Genomic DNA, 26,556 nt, shown 5'->3' with positions numbered 1-26,556 from the left:
CATAAAAACGATTACACTCCATAGGTTTGTTTATTGAAATATTCACTCATTTAAAAAAAGGCTCAGCATGATTACTTCAACATTTTAACAAAATGTAAATTCCTCTTACAACGTATGGTGAAGCAGACTTATTAACCCCAACTCCCCCCCGCCCCCCCAAAAAACTAAAAACAAAAGAATTGTCTGGATTGAATCAGAATTTTGACCTGGCCAGCAACAGCACCCAGTTGACACCCAGTGTTTATCTGACAAAATTAAGTGCTGGACTTGCAATCTGGGATCAGCAGGAGAACCCATTCTTGTCACATCATACAGCGCTAAACACCATATATAATAAATATTATTACAATAAATATTGCAGATCCCTCATTGGTTGACGTGTCCAGCAGAGCACTGTCCAGATGTGAAGCATTAAACACATAATCCCATCACAGGTCTTCCTCAAGAATGACTTTGCCTGAGACACCTTTACTTCCAAATTTGGAAATCATTCCCACTTGCCCTTGGCAAACACAGTCAAGGTGCATCTAAGATAAACAGGGACATTGTAAACAAATTTGTCATCACAAAACTGTCAGGTTCGATTTTTTCCAAGTGACATTTGGAAAGCCCAGGAGCAAGTGTAAAAAACTGAGGAGACCGTAACTTTTGTCGGCTTTCCCTTTTCTTCTTCGACATGTTTGTTTCCGAAACACAGAAATCACACCAAAAAAAAGCCCACTAGCCTTTCAGCCTTTCTCTTATGATGTTCACTTCAACTTAACTGTCAAACTCCCATTATTCTGCTGAAAGCCGGACAGATTCTTGCAACTATTACAAATATAAAAAATGCCACTATTACATTTAATACAACTCTCCCTGCTGCACCAACATGCAGACTCAGGTAGAAAACACTATGGTAATGCCCCTCTTCCACTGTATGAATTATTGATGTAGTTCCCTGTTCCCCTGTCAAAGCAGAAATAATGACATAGCTGGTTTACAGTTTATGAAATAAATATTGCAAGTGTTTTTAATAGTAATTTCTGTATTTCACAAAAATAAAATATGACACAAGAAAACCTGAAACATAAAAAAATATGGGATCCATTAAGACATTTAATGACGTAAATATACTTTTCAGAAATGTAAATGTCAAACACAATGTCATGCAAATTTCAGAATTCTGAAAATAAAACATAATAACTTGAATGTAAGAAGTTTTGTACATGTACATTCACCAGTGCTTAATTAGCCACACATCAACTGTATACTTTTAATTTACAACATAAAATACAAAGAACAGTCAGTTTCATGGTGCTCAGTTTACACACGACAATAGTTACAATAGTTACAATGGAGACTGAAGGCACCCATCTGAATAAGTCACTTTCAGGCTATTTCACAAATGGAGGACAGGATCTGACAAGGTAAATTACTGTCTGCAAAATCCGATACAGAGGTTTAAATCAAACCCTTCTCTTTTCTTCAAAAAGTAAAGAGAAGTATAGTAATTTTTCTCTTATATGGAGACCTTTATCGCCCTTTATCCTTATAGCCTGTAGTTTGTAGGAACCTGAAGTCACGCTTATACAACCCTGAATTGAGCAGAAAATGTGTGCTGTTTGTTTTCTTCAATCCGGTAAAAATAAAACACGAAAGGCAAACTCTGAAGCATAAAGAAAACCATTCAAACCCTTCCACACGACACAAAGTCCTCGTTCTTCACACCCAAGCTTTTGAGAAAGAGTTGTGCTGAACTTTGAGAATGGGTTGGATGTGTTGCGACCTTCAGAAATCAAATGTGTTGTGCAGTGTAAGAAAACATTGTTCGTTATTTCATTGGAAAAATGTGAATAAAAAAAGGAGTCTGAAGACACGGGTTCTGTTTATGAGCAATTGTTTCTTGTAAATACAAATTGAAGTCACTAATCATTTAAAACACATCTTGCCTGGTGTCAGTCATCATTTGGCCTCTTTTCCGCACTCTAGAGCCCCATTATTGTATCTTATAGTACTAAGCACTGAGCTGTGGGGCAATTCTTTACTTGCTGTGCTGATCTGGTATGCTGATAGCACAGATAATAGGGCCAAGAAGTGCCAAAGTAGTACAACTTGTTGAATAATTAATCAGGAATTTAAAGGCTGTGTAGAACAAAAACAAGAAGTGAGATATACTGTAAGTGTTTGAGAAACTTGCACTAAAATAGAAGGCAACGTCAACAATATGATTCCGTTGTATATTGTTTCTGCATTAGCACAGCTTTCCAGTGGAATGGTATAACATCTGAGAATTTCAATCAATCAATCATCGGCCAGTGGCAGTGTCCAAGCCTTTCCTCTATCAGAGCCCACTGTACAAAATCACAATACACAGTAACTTTAATGGATGCCCAGAAAGGACAGGTTATACTGTACATACTAATACAGAATATCTTTCAAATACAAAAATACAATATTCTGATCAGGAGCTGCAAAGAAGTCAAACTGTGAGAAAGAGCAAGAAAAAAGTAAAAATCCACCCTTTCTGTACAAAATATCTAAACAAGAGCATCGTAAGCTTAGATGTTCAATAAATAACATGTAAAGCTTCAATAACAATCTTTAGCTGAAAGGTCTGAATGACCAAAGCAATGTGCCCTCAGTGGAAAGGAATTATACACAGCAGTCTGTAAGTGGAAAAACATCTGTATAAATTTCCAAAGACCTCTGAATCTCCTCAACTGATAACTTCAATCAACAGCTCATAGTTACCTGTTTATCAAAGTTAAATGTCAAATGTACTGCCAGGTTGTTTGACAATACAATATAAAAAAATTGTCACATGGATACTAAGAGAATATCCAACTGAAAATGCTTATAAATGCTTATAAAAGCATATCTCTGCATTTACCAAGAGGAGATGATCTGTTTGGTCACCAATAAATTAAGAGCTGGTACTCTCAGTGAATGTACTGGCGCACATGCAATCCCCTGAACAGTTGCACTGCCCTTTCCAAAAGACACGCTGGCTTGGAGTTACATTAAAATTCATTTTTTGGTTCAATTCTTAAAGGTTCTGTTAAAGGTCTTTTCAGGGATTCCAGAATGTTCTGCTCCGGAAAAAAGTCTGAAGTAAGAAGAAAGATTCATTTACATTCCCAGTCCTTGAATACGCTGTAGCATTTTGCTGTTCTGGGACCACAAGGTAGGGCACAGTTTATCACACGCCAGAAGAGTATGACTGGGTACATACAGCCAATGTATGTTAAACAACTGCTTGACAGGTTGACGCAACTGTGGTTTGGCTTGTTTTTCCCTTGAAATGCTTGACTGTTCACGCTGTTCAGTGAAACAGCTCTGCCTGACCTGGCTGAAAGTCTCACAGGGCTGGCATGAAGCACATTCAAAAGCCACACCCTTGACACCCAGTAAGTCAGGGGGAAAGCATCAAGAGAGGCTCTAAGCTGCAGCCATCAGCCATTCCAACAGCTGGCAGTGCGCTCGAGGCTGGGACTAGCTAAAGCCCTGTGGTAACCTGTGTGATCTCCGAATTCATGTCATCAGCGGGCTGCGAGCGATAGTCCAGCGATGACATCTCCACGGCTAGTCATACCTGGTGGTTGGAGCGCTCTGCCGTGTGGCCGCTGGAGTTGTGCTCGCGGTTGGCGTGCCGGGTGTGGCTGGACTGGTGCAGCTCCAGAGCCGAGGCGGCTGGGATGCAGAACTCTCGGAAGCATCGCTTGAAATTTTCGTCCAGGAAGGCGTAGAGGACGGGGTTGAGGCAGCTGTTGGTGTAGCCGAGGGCGATGCAGAAGTGCCAGGTGACAGACTGCAGCAGGGAGTTGGGAACGGTGACCAAGGCCTTGATGATGACGAAGATGTGGATGGGCGTCCAGCAGACGATGAACACGGCCACCACCACCAGGACCATGCGGGTGATCCGGCGGAGATTACGGTCCTTCTCTTTGGAGCCGGACAGCATCCGGACGCTCTTCAGCCTCAGGATCATCAGCCCGTAGCACACCGTGATGATGAGCACCGGCATGATGAAGGCGAAGATAAACACACAGATCTTCAGCAGGTTCTCCCAGTACCAGGAGGGGTGAGGGAATTTCAGAGTGCAGTCTGTGAATCCTGGAGCTAAAATCAGATGTGTTTTAAAGAAACAAAGGAGCAGTAAAAAAGCACAATATCACTCTGCAACTTACAACTGGCAGCCAACTGAAGCTCAGCAGGTGTGAGCCTGGTCAGTACCTGGATGGGAGACCTCCTGGGAAAAACTAAGGTTGCAGCTGGAAGAGGTGTTAGTGGGGCCAGCAGGGGGCGCTCACCCTGTGGTCCATGTGGGTCCTAATGCCCCAGTATAGTGATGGGGACACTATACTGTAAACAGGCGCAGTCCTTAGGATGAGACGTAAAACTGAGGTCCTGACTCTCTGTGGTCATTAAAAATCTCAGGGCATTTCTCGAAAAGAGTAGGGGTGTAACTCCAGCGTCCTGGCCAAATTTCCAATTGGCCCTTACCATTCATGGCCTCCTAATAATCCCCATCTATGAAATGGCTTCATCACTCTGCTCTCCTCCCCACTGAGAGCTGATGTGTGGTGAGCGTTCTGGTGCACTATGGCTGCCGTCGCATCACCCAGGTGGGGCTGCACACTGGTGGTGGTGGAGGAGAGTCCCCATTACCTGTAAAGCGCTTTGAGTGGAGTGTCAAGAAAAGCGCTATATGTAAAGTGTAAGCAATTATTATTATTATTATTATAATGAATAAAGGATTATTTTGAATGCAATGCAATTCACAGGGATACTAATATCTCACTTTTGTTTGTGACCGTTTTAAAGAATGAGACTTAAAATTGCATGTTCAGGAAACTTGAGTGCTAGAAGCTGGCTACCAGTATGACTCCAGAATGAGTCAAAAAGCCCTGGCTTTGTGTACTGAGGAAGTACCTTGTTGTTCTATTCAAATGTGTGCTATTGCACACGGTGCAATATAAGCAGTCCTAAAATGATCAAAGGCTTAAAATCATCTTAAAGTGATTTTCCTTGATGTTTGAGCCAGATCCTGTTGTCCCTATTGCTGTGCTTGGCTGGCATGAAGGATTCTCACACTTTTCAGCTTTACCCTCTGCAGACATGCTCAGAGGTCTGAATGACAGGCCATATTCTGCCGAGTGTGGTGAAGCTGTAATACAGCATCAGACAGTAGCATAATCACAAACCAATTAACAAACCGAACTTAACAAAACAAAGAACTGAATAAACAAAAGCCTGTTCAACAAGGTTCAAGATAGGTCACGAGAGTCAGCTTGCCAAAAGCAGTGCTGCTTCATATGGGCTCCTTCTCTCTGATCTATGGACATGAAGCTTAAGTGAGCTTTTTTTCAAACATGCATCTTGATCCTTTTAAAGGTCTGTCAGCTGCAGGGTTTTTCCATCCTGGCCTGGTAACAAAGACATTCCCTCATGCCAATGGTTTGAGCTTGTGATTGTACTGGTTTACGAACAGAATGTAGTAATGTAATATACATAGGGATGCATAGTAATAGATTTAAAAGCAGTGATCAGAAAAGCTCAGCGATAATCCCGAAACACCACTGACCACTTGTGAGGATGCACCTTTTCTGGTATCATAAACACAATACAAATAATAAAGATGGCAAGAAGGAAAAAAATGTGAATGATTCATTAAATCAAGCAATTATAAATTAAATACATACTGTATTAAAACTATTGAAATGACTTCAACTAGATAAATAACTCAGCTTCTAAATTCTCACTGTAGAAAGTCTATTTTGATACAGATCTCTATCTAAATAAAGCCCTCACTCAGAAAATAATCTAGATCTTGTTTGCCTGCAGAATGCGTGTGGTTAATGAGCCCTTGAGGTTCATTTCCTCTCTTTCCTTTTTTCACTAACTGGTCATGTTACAATCACTTCAGAACTTCTTGCACTACACCAACGACACGACCCTGTGGTCAGATCTGAGCATTACTTGCCCGATGGATCAAGACTGTTATTTGCTCGTTTTGGGGAAAGACAATCCATAGAGGCACGTTAGATGAGGGCGTGGAAGGGAGAAGGCTGTGAAGCTAACGAGATACTTGCCACTGTATTCCATGGTTGTGGTTGCCATTATCATCACGGGCAGGGCGATGGCGGAAGACAAAATCCAGTTGCAGACGTTGATGATCTTGGCATTCCTTGGGGTCCGGAAGTCCAGGGCCTTGATGGGGTGACATACGGCGATGTAGCGGTCGACGCTCATGGTGGTGAGAGTGAAGATGCTGGTGAACATGTTGTAATAGTCGATGGACATCACAACCTTGCAGAGCACGTCGCCGAAAGGCCAGGTGCCCATCAGGTAGTTCACGCTCTGGAAGGGCAGAGTACTTGTAGCCAGAGCATCTGCCAAGGCCAAGTTGAAAATATAAATGTTGGTCGCGGTTTTCATTTTCGTATATCTGGAACAGAAAAAAAAGCCACAAGAACTCTTACTACTGCAGTTGTCATTTCTACAAACTCTACAGCAGGTGGTCAGAGACACGACCTCCTTATGCAGAAAAGGGTAAAGAAGAATATAGTTTTGGACACTGGAAAAGTGTTTACTTTCATCAAAAGAAAATAGTTTTAAGGGCCCTTTGTAAAGGAAACACATGACATCTGTATACAGGTCATCGTGGCAGTAGAGTAATGCCTAGACCACATGTTTAAGCAACACTGACCGACCAAACCAAGACAAATAGGGAATTTTATATTAATCTTGTGTGAATAGAGTGAAGCCCTATGTGATGTCATCATTAGCAAAGGAAAAATCGAAAATAATTAAACTCATAAAATACTGTATAACCTTGGCAGGTTTTAAAATCTTTACTCACAAAGTATTTCAATGCATACAGCAATTAAATGATAGACATATCAAGATTATAACCACATTAAAGTTATACATTTTCTCACATTAAAGAGAGATTGCATGAAAGGATAATTAGGGGAGGATGATTAATTGCACGTAGGAGTCCTGCCTTTAATGACAGCCATAATATCTTTATGTCACCACAGCAATGGCAGGTTAAAGGCATCATAACACTGCCTCCTTTAAATAGGGTGAAAAAAAGAATCATATTTCATGGCCTTTACTTCAAACGCTGGCCCTGTCATTGTATACGATCTATGGAAAGCACTGCAGCACACTACAGAGAAAATTATGAGCAAATTGGAAGGCAGCTTGTGATCTCTCCACAGGGAGAGAGCTGGCAGGAATTTCTGTTGTTTTCCTCTGCTGTGTGTTTTATGATGCTTTCAATATACAACAAACATTCCAATGACTGTATCATTAGCAACATTAAGATTGTAATCCACTAGGATGAAGCAGCAAATTAAGGATTGGAAAAGTATTGGTAAGTATCGCAAAGGCTGATGCATGTTGCTCTCAATCAAGCTGAACAACCAAAACAAATCATGGATCTACAATTGTAATGGGCCAGTATGACCATGCCCATATTTCTTGAATCACCTCTCAGCAATCAGCCCACCTCTTCACAACTGCATTAGAAATCCTGCTGCTCTTGAAATCACAACAATGTGAAACTATAAGATGAACACCTTTTCTCCTTTTTAATAAACAGTATTTTTACATTTCTTAAATAAAACTATTTGTATGGGAAATTTCTTTGCTTATAATGCTTAAAGATACTATAGGGGGGAAACTGATTGCCCTAAAATAATTGCTATATTAAAAAATAGTCTACATTCACAAGATCTATGTTTACCTTTGAGTTTTTAAAGTGCATAGAAATAAAAGGGATTATTATTAATTATACAGTAATATGTTTATGAGTCAGGATTTCTGTATATGTGTCAGAGGTATCAAACTCTGTATAGCCAAAACTATTAAGGATGCATAAGACTACAATAAAATTATTTTTTTAATTTAAATTTCTTCCTGTTGATATTTATCAGAGAAGAACCTCAACTTCCATTGCTCTTTGTGAACATTATGCATTTTTGTTCATCATCATTTGCTGGAGCAATTGTGCATTATACACTACCATAATGGGTTTGTTGTTCATTTTTCCTGTCAGTGTAATAGCAAAGAGTTTATATTCAACTGTAATCTGACCTTTGTATGAGTACAAAAATAGGAATTGGAAAAATTAGGATCATTGAGACGATCAAAGCAAATTTCTCCTGGCCTGAATTATATACGTGGGTTGAAAGCAGTTTGCAGTCTATCTTGTTGAACAGAAGAAAATAATCTTAATTTACATCAGTTCCTCATTCAAGCCTTACGCAATGCCCTATATGGGTCTAGCGGCCTTTCCTACATTCTTTTGTTCTTACATCAACTGTTTCAGACATTGTCTACCAAGAAATGATTTAAACATCTGTAAAACACAAACTTATTTTTGAAATAGTTTAATTCTCCTGAAAATCACTATTCCTGATTGCACAGAAAAACTCGATGTAAAGAAATGATGAAAGAAGCACATGGCTTTAATTAACTTGAGTAATTAATACTCTAGTGGACATTGTAGTTGTAAACACTTGCTTCATGCCAAATATTGTGCAAAAATATCAGATTATAAGGGCTAATTTTGACAAGACTTGCCAAGGCCTGAGGTCTGTTACGGTAGCCCTTCCAGAAAAACCATCCATCTGCAGGAGACAGCCTGAAATTCACATCACGTCCCTCTCAGTCCAGTACAGGGCCATGGTGGAGTTGGGGCCAGTTCCCAGAATCACTGTTCGCAAGGCTGGATAGATCCTGGCCGGTCGGGATGCCAGGGCAGGGCAGGGCAGGGAAGGGCAGGGAAAACACACAGACACACTGACGCCAGGGCCAGTTCTCTCTGTGGAAGAAGACTGGAGCACCCGGAGGAACCCCACACAAACATGGGGAGAACATACAAACTCCACACAGACAGTACCCCACGTCTAGAACTGAACCCAGGGCCCCGGCACTACAGGGCAGCAGTGCTCACCACTGCGCCACCATGCCACCCAACCAAAAACCGTCACTGTATAGCCGAAAGAAAACAGAGAAAATAGTCCTATATTTTCACTGGCATCCAAGAGCTGAATGCAGCAAGACTGAAAGATAGAAGCCCCACATACAATAGCTGTAAATCTTGATTCCTTCAGGAATTGAGACCGGCAATTCCATTGACATGAAACCTATGAATTTCAATGTGGAATTCCATTAACTGATCGAACGCCCAAGGTAGGGGTATGTTTAAAAGCAGAATTAGTCTATTACCGTACAGAAAGAGGGAAATGAGTGTTCTTTCCACAAGTTATTTGCACTTGAAATACCAAAAATAAGACTGTTTAATAAAGTGACTCTAGTTGAGCAGGCACTCATCTTTCCATATTAAACTGGCTTTTTATATGGATATTTTTAATATATAATCAAAGCACCCTGAACACAAGCAGCAAAATTACCTTCTGGAGCTAGAAATGGCTTTTGATCATCTCATCCGAGAACACCATTCCTAATCGAGCATGAAGAACTCTTAAAGATTACTCTTGATTTTTTACTTAATTACCACCTTCCCTCAAGACATCACGAAGCTCTTCACTAGATAATCGAGAATATATTGGAAGAGATAATGATAATAAGCACGGTACAGAAGCAATGTCAAAACAGGCTGATATTCATAAAGGTGAGTGGAAATAATACCAACCCCTTTCTCTTAAATATGGTTTGTTGAGCTAGTGGAATCCTATACTCTAGGTTGTGGGAGCTGTACAAAAACTACACATCAATAGCACTACATTAATAAATACTGTACTTGCAAATCGTGTTCCTCTTTTTGTAAGATTTCTATGCAAAATATATTTGCCAAGTGAATTGAACCCTTTATTCAACCATGCCCACTTAAAGCAAATGTCAAATGTGAGTCATACAGTAGTACAGGTATTGAGTGCCTAAGTAGTGCTAACTCACCAATGAGAGAGCTACAGTAATACAGTTAAAGTCGTCGAACTGGACATATTGTCTGTTTTATCTCTGAGTTTTTTTTCTATAATGCAGTAAATCTAGAAACTCAAAGACTAATCTAGCACATAAAACTGAAACAGAAAAGAGATTATTGGAAACCTGCCCTAGTTCTTTTTATTCCTTGGAAGAATTTCATCACTTTTCTAATGATCATATTAATGAGCCTTTAATGAGATGCATTTGGCTCATTTTCCAAGATAGCATGAATTATTGAAACCCTAAATCTGTAGGTGCTAAAATGGATAGAGTCTAATAAAAACAGAAACCTGGTCAAGAAGAATCTAAGTCTATGCCATTACATCAGTACATTTCCCTTACTATTTTGAGTATAACATATTGAGTGTTCATCAAGAAACACTACCTTCACTTCTAATCCAATCCAAAATTATTATAATAACTTCAAAAGTTAATTAACAAATATATTGCTCTGTCCGCTGTTGAAAACAAAGTTTTGTAAGGAGCACTGATGTTACGACAAGATGTCTGAACTAATTCTGATGTCAGCATTAATTACCTGTTAACTTAATCACTTAAGGCAGGCATTGTTTTTTAAGGACCTACTGTATAAGGATATTAAATGTCTGCTCTATTTTAACTCAAAGTTGAGCAAAACCCCAAACCTTTACTCATTGTTGTGTTAACTATTTATTCGCTAAGCTAATGCTGCTGTCACAGAATGCTGTCTACCTGAGAAAATGTGAGATTAACAAGTTGACCGTGTAACAAATCATTTCAATTAAAGTGAATGTCCTGTCTAGTAAAAGTACTGTTTTGCTTCAGTGTGTAGGTGTAGTAATTCCTCTATCTGCCGTTACAGCTAATTAAATTATTCATTAACAGTACAATTTAAGGTGTAGAAAATCAGTTCCGATTTTTTCCAACAATAATGATAAACTATCACAGGACTTTCTTTCTGTGACTGCAGGGCCAGTTTAACCTGATGCTACAATTAGAACTGAAGTCTACTGTTGCCCTAAAGAAGGATACTGACTGAAATGGGGTTAAGTCAGTAATGTGCTTCACATTGTGCATTTATTTAAGATAGATTTTTAGGAGTTTCAATCTGTGTTCTGAAGTGCTTTAGTAAAATCCAGAATAATCTGCCACTTAGGGAGATGTAAGACTGGCAGTTTGTGTTTCCGTTCAAGTAGCTTCTTGGCTGAATAATTCCATCAGACAAAAGCAAAGCGTACAAAGCAGAACTGCTAAACCCAAGGGCAAGATCTCTGATCACGACAGCTCTCTGAAAAACACAAAAACAAACACCTGTTGAGTGTTTGTACTGAGAGGGACAAAAAAACAACAACCCTCAGGGCATGTGAACACTACACTGACATTGATTAAGGGAGACTGCTGACCAAAACTATGTTTTCCAGAAGATCTGCCTTCAAAAGGTAATGGTCTTTCAGGCTGTTCAATCAGCATTTACGTAGTCAGTTTTACTGCTACTACTGATGGATGCAGTCTGCATTTCCAGAGAGATGTCTTGAATCCTTCGGGATGAAAAGCACAATATACTTAACAACAGCAAATAAGAGAAAATAAAAGAAAACAACATCTGTGAATCTTCAAATAATACCAATAGTGTATATTATACACCTTGTAATATAAAGAACATACAGTACCTTGAAATTCAGTGGGTCATATTTAGGTTTCCAACATTAGGAGCAATATCAAAATGCATGTCTTGTCAGTGCTGGGACAAGGGCAATATTACTGTATGTTGGGTTAATACCTGTTGTAGAACTGGACAAAGTGTTGGAGCCACTTGACAATCTTTTTGCCTTGTTTCTATCTGCCCACAGTCTCACCATCTGAACGCAAATCTGATCAACCCCCCTCACTCCGTGTGTACCGAGACAAAAAAAGCTAGCCTTCTCATTCGGGCAGTAATGGAAACCTGCTGTACTGTATATGCTTGATTGTTACTAGGGAACATCAGCTAAGGCTGCGAACAGGACAATTATTGTACTGTATTGTATTGTACTGATTTCTGACAGAACATGGAGCTGTTTGCATGTGCAAGGATGTTTTTTACCTTCTTTGTACAGTGTTGCATCAGTGTTTTTCTGCTTAACCAGTCACACTGCCTAGTGTAACAAAGGAAGGCAAACCGCTGCATAGTGTTGAGCTGAATCTTTTCAAAAGTCTTGCATTAAGGAAAGGGGGCACTAACACAGATCCTCAAAGAATTAAAGCAGGAGGGTACAGACATTAGTGTGTTGTCTGTTGTCTTAACTACAAAGCCTGAACATTTAAATGGTGATGGTCATAAAAGGTAATGTTTCAAGGTTACAGCCTTCAAATTCAGAGCTCTGCATATGGCAGTGTGTGTGCGTGACACTGCAGAGAGTTTCTCTTATTTGTTCTGAAGAACCCTTGAGGGTATGTTTTGTGGAGACCCTACGGTTCTGTCGTTACAAGACATTGTTAGAAGACAATGCATCATTCAGAGGAAAATTACAATATGCCAGTCAATGCTAATTTTGTGCTTCAAGCTTGGCAAAAGCACCTAAAAAACAATTGTTCAGCCACAACATTGCCAAAAAGAAAATGTTAATTACTTCTGACAGTTTTATAGTTTTTATTTTTTTTATTTTTATCTCTAGGTTCTCTTTTTTTCTTTGTTGATATGCTGTCTCTTTTGTCTATGCCTCCCCTGCTTCTTAACATTGAAAGGTCTTTAAACTGAAAAGGAGATTATGGTAATGGGAAAAATGATAATGAGGCTGCAAAGGACAACTGAAGGAAATTATGCCCTGAAAGCATGAGAACAATGTGATCTCATAAGAGCCTGAATTTCTTTCCCTCTTCTGGGACATTGCATAGACCAGCACAGCATTGTTCTTGTGCTTTTTATCTCCCACGCACACCATAGGCCATTCCCAACGAGACGGGTTAATGATGAAGCAAGCTCCTCATCTGATGGGCTTCGTTAAGTGAATCCTTAGGGGGGAAAGCAGAAGGTGAGTCTGCTGCATCAAGATGCTACTCACCAGGAAACCAAAGAATATCCAAATCCTTCAAAGGCCTGGCCTTTTAGCACAGCTGGCTTGCTGTCTGGGCTGTGCAGGTCAGGTGTTTTGAGATGTCGGAGAGATGGCTTCCTGTTGGCTCAGGGGAAGTCAGAGCTTAGTTCCCTCTGTAAGAGCCTGGCTACTGACGCACACGGTGGGGTGCCAGACAGCTCCACCGGTAAAGATCAGACTTCAGACAGTGGGCTGGGTCCTTATACTCAAGAGATGGTTGGTTTCAGGTTGATGGTTGTTCACTGGGGGGTGACCCCTTTCTTTAAGCCTTCACTAACCTTCATTCACTGTTCAGCCCCTTTCCTTCTGAACAAAGTGAGTTAAATTAAAAAGATCTGTTGTGGACTTACTGTAAATGCATTGTGAATAATGTAAGTCATCTTTGGGTACTGTAAGTCAAATTTCCAAACATGAATGTACATCACTTACTTTTAGACATCTTCTAATCTACTGCTCTTCTACTCTAAAATACTTCAAGGGTATTTTAGAAATTATCTGTTGTGCTTCACAGGAAACTTAATGACCACAGCATATTTCTAATCTGTCATCAAAAACATCAACTGTGAGAAAATGTTTTGTTGGGACTCAACTAAGGCTACAGTATGTCTGATGATGGTGATCTCTTTGGAGCATACTTCAAAGAGAGGAAAAAAAGATATTTTTTTTCCAAATGTGACACTAAAGTATTCCTCTTTTTCAGCTTGTATACAGCCGACATAATATAGAACCTGACAGCCATTCTTCCTATTTTATGAAGCTTTTTATTTTATTTGTACAATGGGTTTCATAGCCAATCAGGAAGAATTGATAAGCAAAGCTAAGGGAAAAGGGTCTTAGTAAATCATTCTCTAGTACACCAAATGTTCTCTGCGTATCACTGCATCATTAAAAACGGAACAACAGAAATAAAAGTCAATAAAATAGAAGGAAACGGTTTGTTGAAATTGCCTGCTAATGTCTCATTTACTTTATTGGTGCAAAGATGATGTTATTATGAGAAGTCATTTTAAAAGCTCTCTTTCTCTGGGAGTTACTTAGCACAGCAAATAATCAGTAGAGCAGAACAAGTAGCAGGGTGTCCTGTAGTTGTGCAAATGGGCAATTAAGCCAAATTGTTTCATGTGATGCACTGTGGTCAATATTATCAAAATGTAAGTTACGTAAATTTATAGGAATAATAATTCAAGAAATGCTCCCAAACAATCAACACATACTCCCACCCACACATATTTTAGAGACACTAGTTCACTTAGTCAGCATGTTGCTGGGAGGAAACCCTTGGGGATAACACGCAGACTCCACACAGACAGACGTCTCAGTCAGGAGTCTTGACCCTAGAGGTGTAAGACAGCAGTAGTAACTGCCACATCACTGAACTGCCTGCATATGGCAGTCTTGTACTTAAATCGTGCTAGTTTAAAATTGGATAACGCACTAGTCAGGCCCCTGTCTTGTGCTTGCTGCTTGCTGGGACAGGTTCCAGTTCCCCCACAACCCTCTATTGAATGAAGCAGTCAGAAAATGGAGTGATGGATCGACCAGTCAACCTCTTTTAGAATTTTGTGTGCAATTTTGATCACCATGTTACAGAGCAAATAGTGCTGCCTGGAATCAGTCCAGAAACAAGGGCAACCAGAAGCATTCTGGGCCTTTAAGGAATGTCCCACAGTGTAGGAACTGAAGATTTTAAGTCTTGAACAGAGAAGATTACGTGAAGACCTGATACAAGAATTCAAAATCCTCAAAAGCCCTGAGAACCCAGTAGATATCTTCAGAATGAACCCGAGGTCACGCATGGAAGCCTCAGGGAAGTGCATTTTAACAGGAAGCACTTAACAGGAGAACAGGAAGCACTTCTTTAACTTAAGTGTGTGGGGTCTGGAACAAGCTGCCCATCCATTTTGTTGAAGTGGATATCTTAGACTCTTTCAAGCAATGTCTGAATAGGATCCTTAAATCAAGTAATCACTAACCACCAAATAGATTAGATGGGCTGAGTGGCACTCTCTCATAAGCTCCTTGCTTATGAACTTAAGGTCTTCATCTGTGATGGTAATAGCACCTACCAATACCTGAACATGTCTCAGCTTAGACTTAACATTGCTTCTTCTGAATTGCTTTGTTTCTATTGTTTCGAATACCGGTGTTTGACATATTCACTTGGCCTTATACATCAAGAGCTGAATGTGCTAAACGTTTAAAATTGTCCGAGTTGAGTGAAGTCACTAGATTCACATCTGACAATGTGAGTCCCACTTAGAAGCCTTCTAATGGTTTTCTGAAATGCAGAGGATGTGCCAGCCTTGTATTGTGAAATGGTGTTGAAGGCAATACAGGATCGCTCTCTTTTCCCCCTCTGGCAATATTTTTGCTTTTTTGGTGGGGAGTTATACTGTACGTCTTGCACAAGTACGAAAGCTGTCTCAGGTTGGTGGTCCTTTTTTAAACTGGAAGGGTTTAAGTCTTCACAGACCTCATGGCTAATTGAAATACACTTGATGACATAACGAAGGTAAAAATTCAACTTCCGTATACTCTGAAATACTAATGATAAAAACTCTTTTTTTTTTACAGAAACATAATGTTTGAATATACCCCACTTGTTCCTCTGTAATCTAGTGATCGCCTTAAACACAGTAGAGAGGTGGCCAGCCCTGGTCCTGCACAGCCAAAACAAACCCAGCAGGTCTTGCAGGCTGTTCATGCCTTGGAAAGGCTTGGAACACGTGTGCTGTAAGGGTTGTCCGATTTAGTAATTAAAGTAATTAAGTTAAGTCAAGAATGGCCAGCTGTGGTATTTTAGAGTTGTTGGCAAATTTAATTAAAAACAAATTTCTAAACTGCTCAGTGGTACAAAGCACATGCTAAAGTAGTTAAAACAGAACCTCCAAGTGTTAAGAAATTATCTGTTAATTAATTGTAAGTGAAACGAATTAATTGTAATATTAATTAATTATTTGAGAGTGACCTCCCTAAAACCTCCCAGATTGTGCCTCTCCATGAAGAAAATTGTTGAGCAAGGAGATGACCAAATTATTAAAGATGAAAAAAGTAGTGGATAACTGCTAATAATGGCTAATTACTGTACTTACTATGGAGAATAAGGTGCTCTCTATTGCTTGGAGGAGTACTGTAAATTACTGAAAAACTGGTCTTTAATACAAGACTAATAAATGATCCTGACCATGGCCCCTAAATGTAAATTACAGGTCCTACTACTAAAAGAAAAATGCTTGGTAACAGTTACAATAATAATAATTCCTTACATCACCTTTAAATCATGCTTTTTATTCTGAAGCACTCTAAGTGGTTTACATACTGCCTGGTGGTGCTCACTTCCCCCACCTGGCCGACACACTGTGGCCCCCCTGCACAGCAGGCCTGGCGCCGGAGTGAGAAATCACTTCACCAGCAGAGCTGAGGTGGAATTTAAGGAACGCCAGATTGTACACGCCCTGACAGGACTGTAGCCAGGACGCTGGGGTTAACGCAACTGCATGGATCTTTCCCTGGACAAGAACCCTGGGACCCCTGGATTAAAGTCTCTTCTGAAGGACAGTACCCCGACAGCGGTGTGTCCCCTGTCTCCATGCTGGGACATTGGGTTGGAAATGCTGGCCCAGAAGGAAGAGCGCCACCTACTGGGCCACTACCTCCACCAGGACTGGTCTCCCACCCAAGTCCCCACCAGGCCCAGTATTGCCAAGTTCCCAAGATCTGATGAAGTCAGGCTGCAAGGTAGCAAAATAAAATCCTTGTCTCACCACATTATTTCCTTAATTGACAGAGGTTACAGAGTAAATATAATCAGGGATTTCACAGTACTTCAGTCAACATGTAAAATCCGTGGCTAAAACATTAGGGATTTTGTGAAACCTCTAACTTCATGTTCTTCTTTTAAAACATGATTATATGGCTTATAGATCATTTGAAAATAGTGCACTGGGAAAAACCTATTTTTTAAAAGACCAAGAAATACTTGCCATCTGCCATATCACCCTGCAACTCACAACTGGCAGCCCACTGAAGCTCAGCAGGTGTGAGCCTGGTCAGTACCTGGATGGGAGACCTCCTGGGAAAAACTAAGGTTGCTGCTGGAAGAGGTGTTAGTGGGGCCAGCAGGGGGCACTCACCCTGTGGTCTGTGTGTGTCCGAATGCCCCAGCATAGTGATGGGGACAATATACTGTCCTTCTGATGAGTCAATAAAGTGAGGTCCTGACTGTCAGTGGTCATTACAAAATCCCAGGGTGTTTCTCATAAAGAGTAGGGGTGTAACCCCAGCATCCTTTGCCAAATTTCCCATTGGGACTTACTTATAATGGCCTCCTAATAATCCCATCTACTGTATGAACTGGCTTCATTACTCTGTTCTCCTCCCCACTAAGAACTGGTGTGTGGAGAGTGTACTGGTGCATCATCCAGGTTGGGCTGCACACTGGTGGTGGAGGAGAGTCCCCATTACCTGTAAAGCACTTTGAGTGGAGTGTCCAGAAAAGTGCTATACTGTATATGTGTAAGGAATAATTATTATTGTTATTTAGTCTTGGTGATGACTGTCGAAAAGGATGAAAAAACAAAGTAAACACTATCAGGCACAGAATAATTGAACAATGATTATTCTGAAGCTTAACATAGTCCTGGGTGAAGCTGAAGTTCCATCCTTTACAAAAAGCAAAATGCTGGTTTGTAGATCTGTGCATTTCTATAAGGCTGAAGAAATCTTTGCTATACCTGTTCTGGTAACAATATTTTCTGGGGGAAAAGCACTCAGCTGTACTAAATGAAAACGACCTGGAGGGCTTTTGTATTTCCTATGTCACTATATCACTGTGTCACCATGTCACCATGTCACTAATGTCCCAGTGACCGGCTGTATTCAATGCAAGCTCTATTGTCCCCTGGGGAAAATCTGTTTTGTGGCCGAGTCCAACTCAACAAAAACAAACATCGCCAACAAAATCCAGGACAACATTTCAGGGGATAAAAAGAAACATTTATTAGTGTATTCCTTTCTTCCTGAAAACAGGTGTATTTCTTTTTTTAAAAAGCAGCAGAAGGTTATAGTAGTGAATAAATACAAGGATCAACTTGTAATATAGTGTGTTTGTGAAGTTGCATCATGCAGCTAACCCAGTAAAACAAGCCTGGGAAGGCTGGTGTTGGACAGAAATAAAAGCCTCAGACACTGAATTTGAGGCTTTTGTTGACTGAATCTGGCTTAAGTGGGGGAAAAAGTGAGAACATGCTGGGTAAAAAACAGTGAGACAAATGTCATTTGCCTAGTGGCAGTAGCAATGACTGTGTCACTGCAGACAGGTGCCCTGTTCCTGACGGGCTTACATCTCTCCTCTCCCCAAGTCCCCCAGTCTTGTTTGTCTACAGCTTGTCCTCATTATAGAATAGTGGTTTTGCGTTCAAATTCAGGAAAGGACGCCCCAGTTGTACCCTCGGTAAAGGAACCGCATCTCACCTGCTGTATCGTCTGTGTAAATGAGAATTGGCTCTCGGTATTTAACTTCACCCGTTAAATAAAGGATAGCATCACATCATTCGCGATTCTTTGTCTAAAGCAATTGGAAACTTGAAAAGATTACGATTGCTGGCGACGAAATCTACATTGCGACTTTCCCGGAGCAGTCAGTGCACTTGGCTGATTGTGTTTTAATGACAAGACCTACTTTAATAAACTGTCTCCAACAAGAACGGCTGTTGCATAACTCTGCATGCACCCGGAGTCTGGAGAGGAATGCGGGTGGTGGGGGTAGCGCGTACGACCTGGCGAGACGAGATCTTATTATTGCTTCCAGAAATAATAGCCAAGGCTGTTTATACGCGGGGTACTGTACAGTATACAGCTGTCCCGAGTGGTTGATGTCTTAAACACACGACGCTCTTCTATGCATACTATTGTTTGTGCAGGAGAAAGTTGATTTCTTATTCAGAGAGAAGTCATCCCAAGAATCAAATCAAGATAATGTCAGAACACGCATTTACAAAGCATCTTTCATATCTGCCTGGCTGCCCTTCACAATCAGCATAAGCTGTAGACAGGTGCATAGATACCGGCCACTGTTATTACGAGCTCGGTGTCTCCAGTAATTGCCCACAGGAACTTCAGGCACTTAAGCAGGACCAGATAAACGCTTTCGTTTCGGTGTCTACTTCCACTCCTCCTCTTGGACTGGAATGCTTTAATCATGAGCAAAGGAGAACGGGAGACTTTTAACTCTTGTAAATATTGCGCACGCCGCCTTTTCTTTGACAGCTACTGTACACATCTGTCTATCCGGTCCGGCGCTGCATTAATGGTTCGTGAACAGAAAGCCCGAAAAGTTGTGCTTCAATGTCCCTTTGACTAAGGCTAAGATAAACGCATGCACTGCAATATCAATCAAACTCAACTAAGTTATAAACTATACGAGTGCAGATTTTTTCTTTGCTTTAATGACCACTAACCAGAACGAATATGAGTTTGGTTTATTCTAATGTGCGTTATCTTCCAGGATTAAAAAGCCGTAATTTTGTAAGGAATGGAAACCCTCGGAGTTAAGGACGGTTCACGGTTAGTTGACATAGCAATCCAGTGTTACCTTGACCGCAGCTGCTAACATGATCGCAGGTTCAGAGACCTTCCGAGCGCCTTACCTGATGATGACATACATGACCAGCACGTTGCCCACCAGTCCTACGACGCACACTATGGAATAGAGCGCTGTGATGATTATCGCGATGACCATGGGAGTCGAGCCCTTGTTCAGAGCGTCCGCCCTGTCACACTTTGACAGGTTGCCTTCCAGCAGTAACAGGTCGCTGAGGTTCCTGCAGAAATACGTGCCGTTCTGTAGCAGCGGGGAGGCAAGGTGATTCCCTGCTGCCGTGCCGTTGCCCGCACTCTCCATGATGGCACCGATCGATGAGGAAACCAATCGATCAATCAAGCGATCAATAAACGAATCAAGCTGGCAATTCGGGCTCGGAGCAGCTCAGCCGAAGAGTCTCTCTGTCTGTACCTCTGCGGGAAACGGCACTGCTTGGACTGTCGCTGTGCCCCCCTGCACGCAGGACCCGTTGCCTCAACACGTGTGGCAGGTACTGTAGCTAGTCAGCTCTCTGGATCTGCCGCCTGATTTGCAAATACTGTCGATCCTGTAGACACGCGTCTGGAGAGCCCGTAGTGTAACGTACAGCTGAAGCCGATCACTTTCACGTCGCGTTTTCTCGTTTTATCAAGCCACGTTACGTCACTTTATAAACCACATGACCACCCGACAGCCTTAAAAAAAAAGGAATCTTGGTTTGAATTGATTATCAGCTGGAGAGTTTGTATTACGTCGATTTAAAAAACAGCCCCCAAGCAGATCATGCTGCGCTATCTGCTTTGCACCACGTACAGTAACAGCATCCCCACCACGGCCAAAAAATAATCCTTCTTTAAATCGGACGCCTGTTTGTGTGTAGGTTTTTGAAGCCTTTAATAATAATAATAATAATAATAATAATAATAATAATAATAATAATCACATTTAATAATAGTTGTTACAAAAATCAAAAACAAAAAAATACCTGGGGTTAATCAGGTTCTGAAATCAATTCCGTGTGTCTTTGGTTCTAGCGCAGTTTTGTGTTTATACAGTAAGAGTTACATTGGTGTTGTACATACTGTAGAGTTGTATTGCGCCTCAGTATTGAACTCAGATAGGAATGCTAGGTTTTGTCTCATGAGAGAAACTATGTTCATTGCACTTATCCACCCATTTGTAAAAATTCGCTTGTTCTTGTTATGGGTTTATTTTCATATGGATTTAATAGGCTGTTACTGATAATTCTTTCAAGAAATTGTTAAATCTAACGTTACTAAGACTTTAACATCCTCCTCCAAAAACACCTTTACATTACCCAATATTGTGTTAGAATTTGCAAATCACAAGGCTTGAGATGTCTCACATAATACGCTCGTCTCGGAGTGTGATTGATGACGCAATTAAAACATTCTGAATATTTAAACCCTCCGATGCCATTCCTTGGAACCGGATCCATTGTTTATATATTTTCGATGAAGGAAGTCCTGCAAAAAAAATCTATAGAAGGTATTTATAGAAGAACCCCAATAAAACGTGTGGAAATGTTTGTCTAGAGCACTCTGTGGCGAGATCTGAAACAAAGAAACTGAAACCTTTAAAAGGCAAAGGAAAAGGAATACTGAAGTTATATTGCGACTTCTTTTTATCTTTTTTTAAAGTGCAAAATCATCCATCCATTTTCGAATCCAGTCATCCAGTGCAAGGTTGCATGGGTAGCCGGAGCAAGATGGGATACCCCCTGGGTAGGACACCACTCCATTGCAGGGCACGATAAAGACACAAACACACGCTCACACCAAGTGCCAGTTTACCTACCGACATGTCTTTGGACTGTGGAAGAAAACCAGAGCAGCTGGAGGAAACCAACAGGCACACAGGGAGAACATGCAAACTCTGCACAGATAGCACCCCAGAAACTGAGATGTCAGCAAAACCTGCAAAGTAAATACACAAAGTGCAATGTATTGATTGCGTTAAGTATTCTGCCACCTAAGGCTCATTTGGCAGCAACGATTTCTGTCAGTATTTTTGGGTAGGTCTCCATCACTTTGCATGGTTGGATGGTGCAATTGTGTTCAGTCATCCTAGCACATTCTTTAAAGGGGATCGCTGATGGACTGCAATCGTCAACAGCCATTTTCTACGGGATTCAAGTTGGGCTCGAACCTGAGACTGAAGCTGAAGTCCTTGAGTCAGAACTGATCAAGGCATTCACACCCCAGCTGAGCTGAGATAAGAGGGCTGTCCTTTTAATCACTCAAAGGACCGTGGCAAAAAAAGAGGATTCCAGAGGGGGTCCCATGTAGGAAGAAAAAGAGAGAAAACCATCTTACCTATGAAAAGAGCTTGTAAGCTGATGAGCTGCATTCTTGTTAGTGGTAGTATTGACAGTGTAGTCAGTGAACATCTCCTGTATCACCAGGGTTAAAGATCCATTTCATAAGCTCAAGAATTGAGACCATATCTGGCAAAGAGTGAGGACTACTTACTGTGAGCCTGCTGAGCGATAGACAGGCTATCAGTACTGAAGAGTCTGCTTATTCATTGGTATGAAAGAGCAGAACAAACAAGCCAAAAATCAGCCGAGCTCGGAGTGAGAATCCAAACGAGCAGCTTCAGGACAGCAGCCGGGCCTCTTCACTGCTTTGGCAGGGCGCTGAGATCTGGGTGCTATTGGCAACGCCGGGGCTCTGCTGAGGGGAGTGAAGAGACCAGAGCTGGGCTCACATGTGGGCTGGGAGGAAATCGGCAAGAGGTACTTCAACATCAGTAGAAACCTGATCTCCAGTAGCGAAGAGAAATTAAGGCTGTTGCAGTAATATATAAGGACTTCAAGCATACAGTATGAGCCCTTATATTCCAGGATGCCTTCTAACACCCTTTCTTCGAAATAGTAGCTTGATTCAGAAGCAGCTGAATCAAGAAACAGGTCTATTTCTAAATGCTGTTTTTGTTTCGGATCATCTGATCTACCGATTTCAGGTGTAGTGCCACTATTTCCCCACACCAGTCCGACTGCCTCTAGACTCCCACTCCAGTTTGCATCGGGCATTCTGCGACTTGCGATATTTTAAAATAAGGTGTTTTCACAGTGTTTCTTTTCCCCTGCCTTTTAAAATATTTCTCTCTTTCAAGACATGTCATCCCAAGAATCAAATCAAGGTGGCCAAGCTCCTGACGACCTCAGATTTACCACCTCCCATCAGCTCAGGTGTGTGCTGCAAGCCCCCACCTGCCCAGGAGAAGACAGAGGGTATGCCAGCACTTCATCGTCTTCTTTTCACACTGTGCGCCCACACAGACACAGCAGCACCCACTGGGAGCTGATATGGAAATCATGCACCACAATATTGACAACATTGGAAAGTAAATGTGTGTAATAGCGCAGAAACAAATTAATCAAAGAATCGTAAGTCTGCACTGAATGATCCTGAAACAAATTTATTTGTCGAGCCACTATGCATTGATCCTGATGTCCAGTTATAGGCATAATCAAACATGATCAGAATTTGTATTCCTATCTAACAACAACAAAAAAGTCAATGCATTCATACAAATGAAGACAATATGGAATTTCTTTAGCTCAAAATCATCCATAATTTGTGCAGTGATTATGACCCTGAGTGAATAGCAGTGTTATTAATGTTGCACTAACAGCAAGCGAGTTTTTACTTCTCATACTGCCATAAACAACGAACTGCTGTTTATAGTTCATCTGAATTGCAAGAAAAACAACATTTACAGCCAGAGATTCAGACTCCGAATAATATCAAGTTGATTCTTTGACAGTTCAAGAGGTAATGAATTTGCTATTTATAAAGTAACAATAATAGTAACAACAATATGTTACAATTATGGCCGTTCTGCAAATGATGATAAAAGACCACAGCCTGGATGTCATCAAAACATTAGGCCTGCAAATGACATACTGCACACTTTTCAGCAGATGTCCAGTCAGTGATGCCTGTCTTAAACTTGTGAAAGACTTGAGGTTTCGATGGAGTTTGCACAAAGGTTTAATGACAGTTGTTCAGTGTATTTTCTCATTAAAGTGCATCACAGACAGCTACAGTATAGAGCCAGAGCTCATGAGGTTACAGTTTGGATGATCTAATGTGTACACACTGATAGCAAAGCAGCACAACACAGCTAGCTTTACAGCTTTGCAATCAGGCAGAGCTGAGGTTTCAGCAACCACAGAAAAGGGTTTGAGAACTCAAATGCAATCTTGACCTTTCCATTTTTCTTTCATATTTATTGTCTATTTACAGTACATATTTTAGTTTTGTGCTTTGAATGTGTGGAGTGTGTTGTGTGCTGTATAGTACCAAGTATCATAACTGCAAGCAAAATGTGAAAATGTGAAAACAATCTGCATATTTTTGCAACATATATACTGTATATGGTTAAATAATCAGGTGTCAGATCATAGTTTTTTAAGTTTTCTGTGTTAATTTCCTATGTAGGAGTTTAGCATTGTGCAGTCATTCCAAAGAGAGCTGATTAGGGGACCACATGTGGCAGATTTTAAGAATAGTGCTGTTACCAAGGATTCTATTCTTGTTTTCCACTAATTCACTCATCCACCTGGCCCTGATGAGTCATTATACAGTATATCCAGCTACAGGTATGGTCCAGACATAACTGCAATATTATTACTAACAGTTCAGGCCTGTCTAAATAGAGCATGCTTGGATTCTGACTTGCATCCCAATCAGAACGGGTAATTTCTTTCCTCTTTCTGTTTCCTTATCAGCCTCTGGCATTAGGATTTATTGCTGGAAAATTAACCAAGCTTGAGATCTCAGCCAATATACTGATTCGAGTTAGTGAACCTGAAAATTAAACTTTTATTTTTTTTTTCAAAATTAGAATGTGCATTTGTGGTCTGTGATTAGCAAACATAACTTCACGCTGATAGCTTTCTTGTGAAATTGGATTGCGATGCTGTCATAATTCACACATTCGATTTTCTTTGGAACGAATGTGATTTTGTCAGACTACTTTCTATTCACAGGCCTCAAAGGGCTTTAAAACTGATATTCTGCATCTTCAGTTATTTACCTTTTGGTGGGATATGGCAATACAAAAACACTGGCATTACAAGCGTACCAAAAATGTGTCTTAGTTGTTAAAGACGAACTGCAACGCAATATCTATATTTCGGGGTTAGAAAGAATCAGCATTAATAAGTGCATTTCAAACCACAATAAACGTAGAATGTGCACAGTAACTTGTTAAACCCCCTATTTACATCACAAAATAAACTAAATTTCCAGGTACAGTATGTGCAGTGCCACAGCAGATAACAAAATGTCCTGTGAGGTGAAGCGGCCTTTTACATTTTAAAGAAGAAGGCTTGGGAATACATCTCTTTTAATCCAATTATTGCTCTCACCTTCCAGACGGTTTTGACGACAAATACTACTTACTTGTTAACTATGCATATGGATCACGTTGGAATATTTCTGCGGTGAAATGTGTGCTGCACAACCTGTACTCTACATCGCATTACATTAGTCATTACAGTGACTAGTGAGCAGGAAGGGCAGCATCGTCACAGTTCATGGGAACTCGAATGCGAGTTTGTGACAACATCACAACTTACAGTACCTTCACAAATTTTACAATATTGTGCTTAATTTGAAATTTGTTACATTTTTCTATAACATCAATGAATTTATTTTTTCTCCGAGATTTAATAACTGGTCAGAGAGACTGCAGTTCCCCTTTAACTCTCTCATCAGCGCTGTAAAGCGTTTTCATTATCCAGCTGTGTGACAAAATCCTACAAACACAGTACAAAGTACAAGCCTGCTGCGCCCTGCCCAGAAAAACTGGCATTGGTCTGAGTGGAGCTCAAGGCATTAACATACAGTAGGCGTGTCCAGCCACTTTGTACACACACAGCTCGTTAGTCAGTGTGACTCTTATTGCAAGAAAACATGAGCCAAAGAACCCTCATTATGTTGAACATGCCTTTACTAGACACTGGGGAATGGAGTGCAAACGGAAAATAAGAATTAGAGTGGGGAGCTTTGTCTGTGTGCATGCTGTAAAGGAAAAAGCAGAGCTTAATTCTACTCTAAAAGGTATAATGAGGACAAGAGGCAACGTCTCTTCTGGAGAGTGGGGGAAAGAGGGCAAGAGTGGGGATGACCAGAGAATGAAGACGTGGGAATGCGTAGAGGGTGGGAGGGAAAAGGTACTTAAGAGAGGAAAATCTGGGCAAAAATTCCAGGGGAAGGTTAGAAGCCAGCATATGGACATGCTGATTCAACAGGCTGACCAGGCAGCAAGGTCAGGAGATGGAAGAAGGGGAGTATGGGCTCTCCGGTCCTCACTGCTCTGACATGTGCAATGTAACGGCATGTTTCCTGGGTTACAGGGTCATTCTGTTTGACGATGAAGGGATATTGAAGTGGATGAGGAAGACAGCGTGATAAGCTTCTGGCTGCAGGAATTCCTCTTGGCATTGGTGTTCTGAGGCCCCGTCTTCATTGTGTGAGGTTTTTAATGCTATGTGAAGGTAGCCACTGTTAATGTTAATTAAACCAAAGAATGACTATAAACCTTTGGATCAAGAATTATTCATTCTGCACCGCTGTTACCAATGCTTCCTAAAAAGAACACACGAAAGCAACAGGGATTTCTGCTTCTGGTTTCATTTAAAACACAGTGATCTGGATTTAAGTTCTCTGTGTGGAAGCAGGATTTACACAAAAAGTCTGAGGCACTTTCAAAAGAATGAAATTCTGAATTTACTGTAATTACTCCATAGAACTAATCCCAATCTTAAACTTATTGATTTCGCTTCTTTACTCTGTCCCTTGGGTATTCTGCTTCATTCTGTGGGACTGTGGAGATTTCCAAGAGATTAATCTTAAATTATCTTTTAGGCTGAAATTTAAATAAACCCTTGAAGACAGCAGTTCTGCCACCACAACCTGTATGATTCAGTGAGCAGGAAGATTTGAA

At 40.8% G+C, this 26,556-nt stretch overlaps 1 protein-coding gene and 1 long non-coding RNA gene across 2 annotated transcripts; one reads left to right on the top strand and one right to left on the bottom strand.

Moving 5' to 3' along the window:
* Window positions 1-11: 11 nt before the first annotated feature.
* oprm1 (opioid receptor, mu 1) lies at window positions 12-19,896 on the bottom strand. Its single transcript, XM_088609794.1, has 3 exons — window positions 19,643-19,896; window positions 6,075-6,430; window positions 12-4,101 (listed from the first exon to the last, which is right to left on the bottom strand). Exons 1-3 carry the CDS (start codon window positions 19,894-19,896, stop codon window positions 3,569-3,571), a joined length of 1,143 nt encoding a protein of 380 aa, XP_088465920.1. The 3' UTR covers window positions 12-3,568.
* Window positions 19,897-19,948: 52 nt separating this feature from the next.
* Window positions 19,949-26,150, top strand: LOC148645990 (uncharacterized). The gene is made up of 3 exons (XR_015927897.1): window positions 19,949-20,086; window positions 22,714-22,831; window positions 25,967-26,150. It is a non-coding gene; the product is annotated as an uncharacterized LOC148645990 (long non-coding RNA).
* Window positions 26,151-26,556: the final 406 nt, after the last annotated feature.

This window comes from Lepisosteus platostomus, chromosome 17 (genome assembly GCF_059453375.1).
Source record: "Lepisosteus platostomus isolate fLepPlt1 chromosome 17, fLepPlt1.hap1, whole genome shotgun sequence".
Taxonomy (NCBI): Eukaryota; Metazoa; Chordata; class Actinopteri; order Semionotiformes; family Lepisosteidae; genus Lepisosteus; species Lepisosteus platostomus.
The sequence above is the reverse complement of the archived record's forward strand: the minus strand, read 5'-3'. Positions and strand labels throughout refer to the sequence as shown.

Bases quoted from the DNA above. Each gene is read 5' to 3' on its own strand.
- oprm1 (XM_088609794.1), bottom strand. From the start codon at position 19,896: ATGGAGAGTGCGGGCAACGGCACGGCAGCAGGGAATCACCTTGCCTCC. The intron at 6,431-19,642 runs GTAAGGCGCTCG...TTTCTGTTCCAG, and splicing joins GTCATGTATGTCATCATCAG to ATATACGAAAATGAAAACCG. The intron at 4,102-6,074 runs GCAAGTATCTCG...ATCTGATTTTAG, and splicing joins CACAACCATGGAATACAGTG to CTCCAGGATTCACAGACTGC.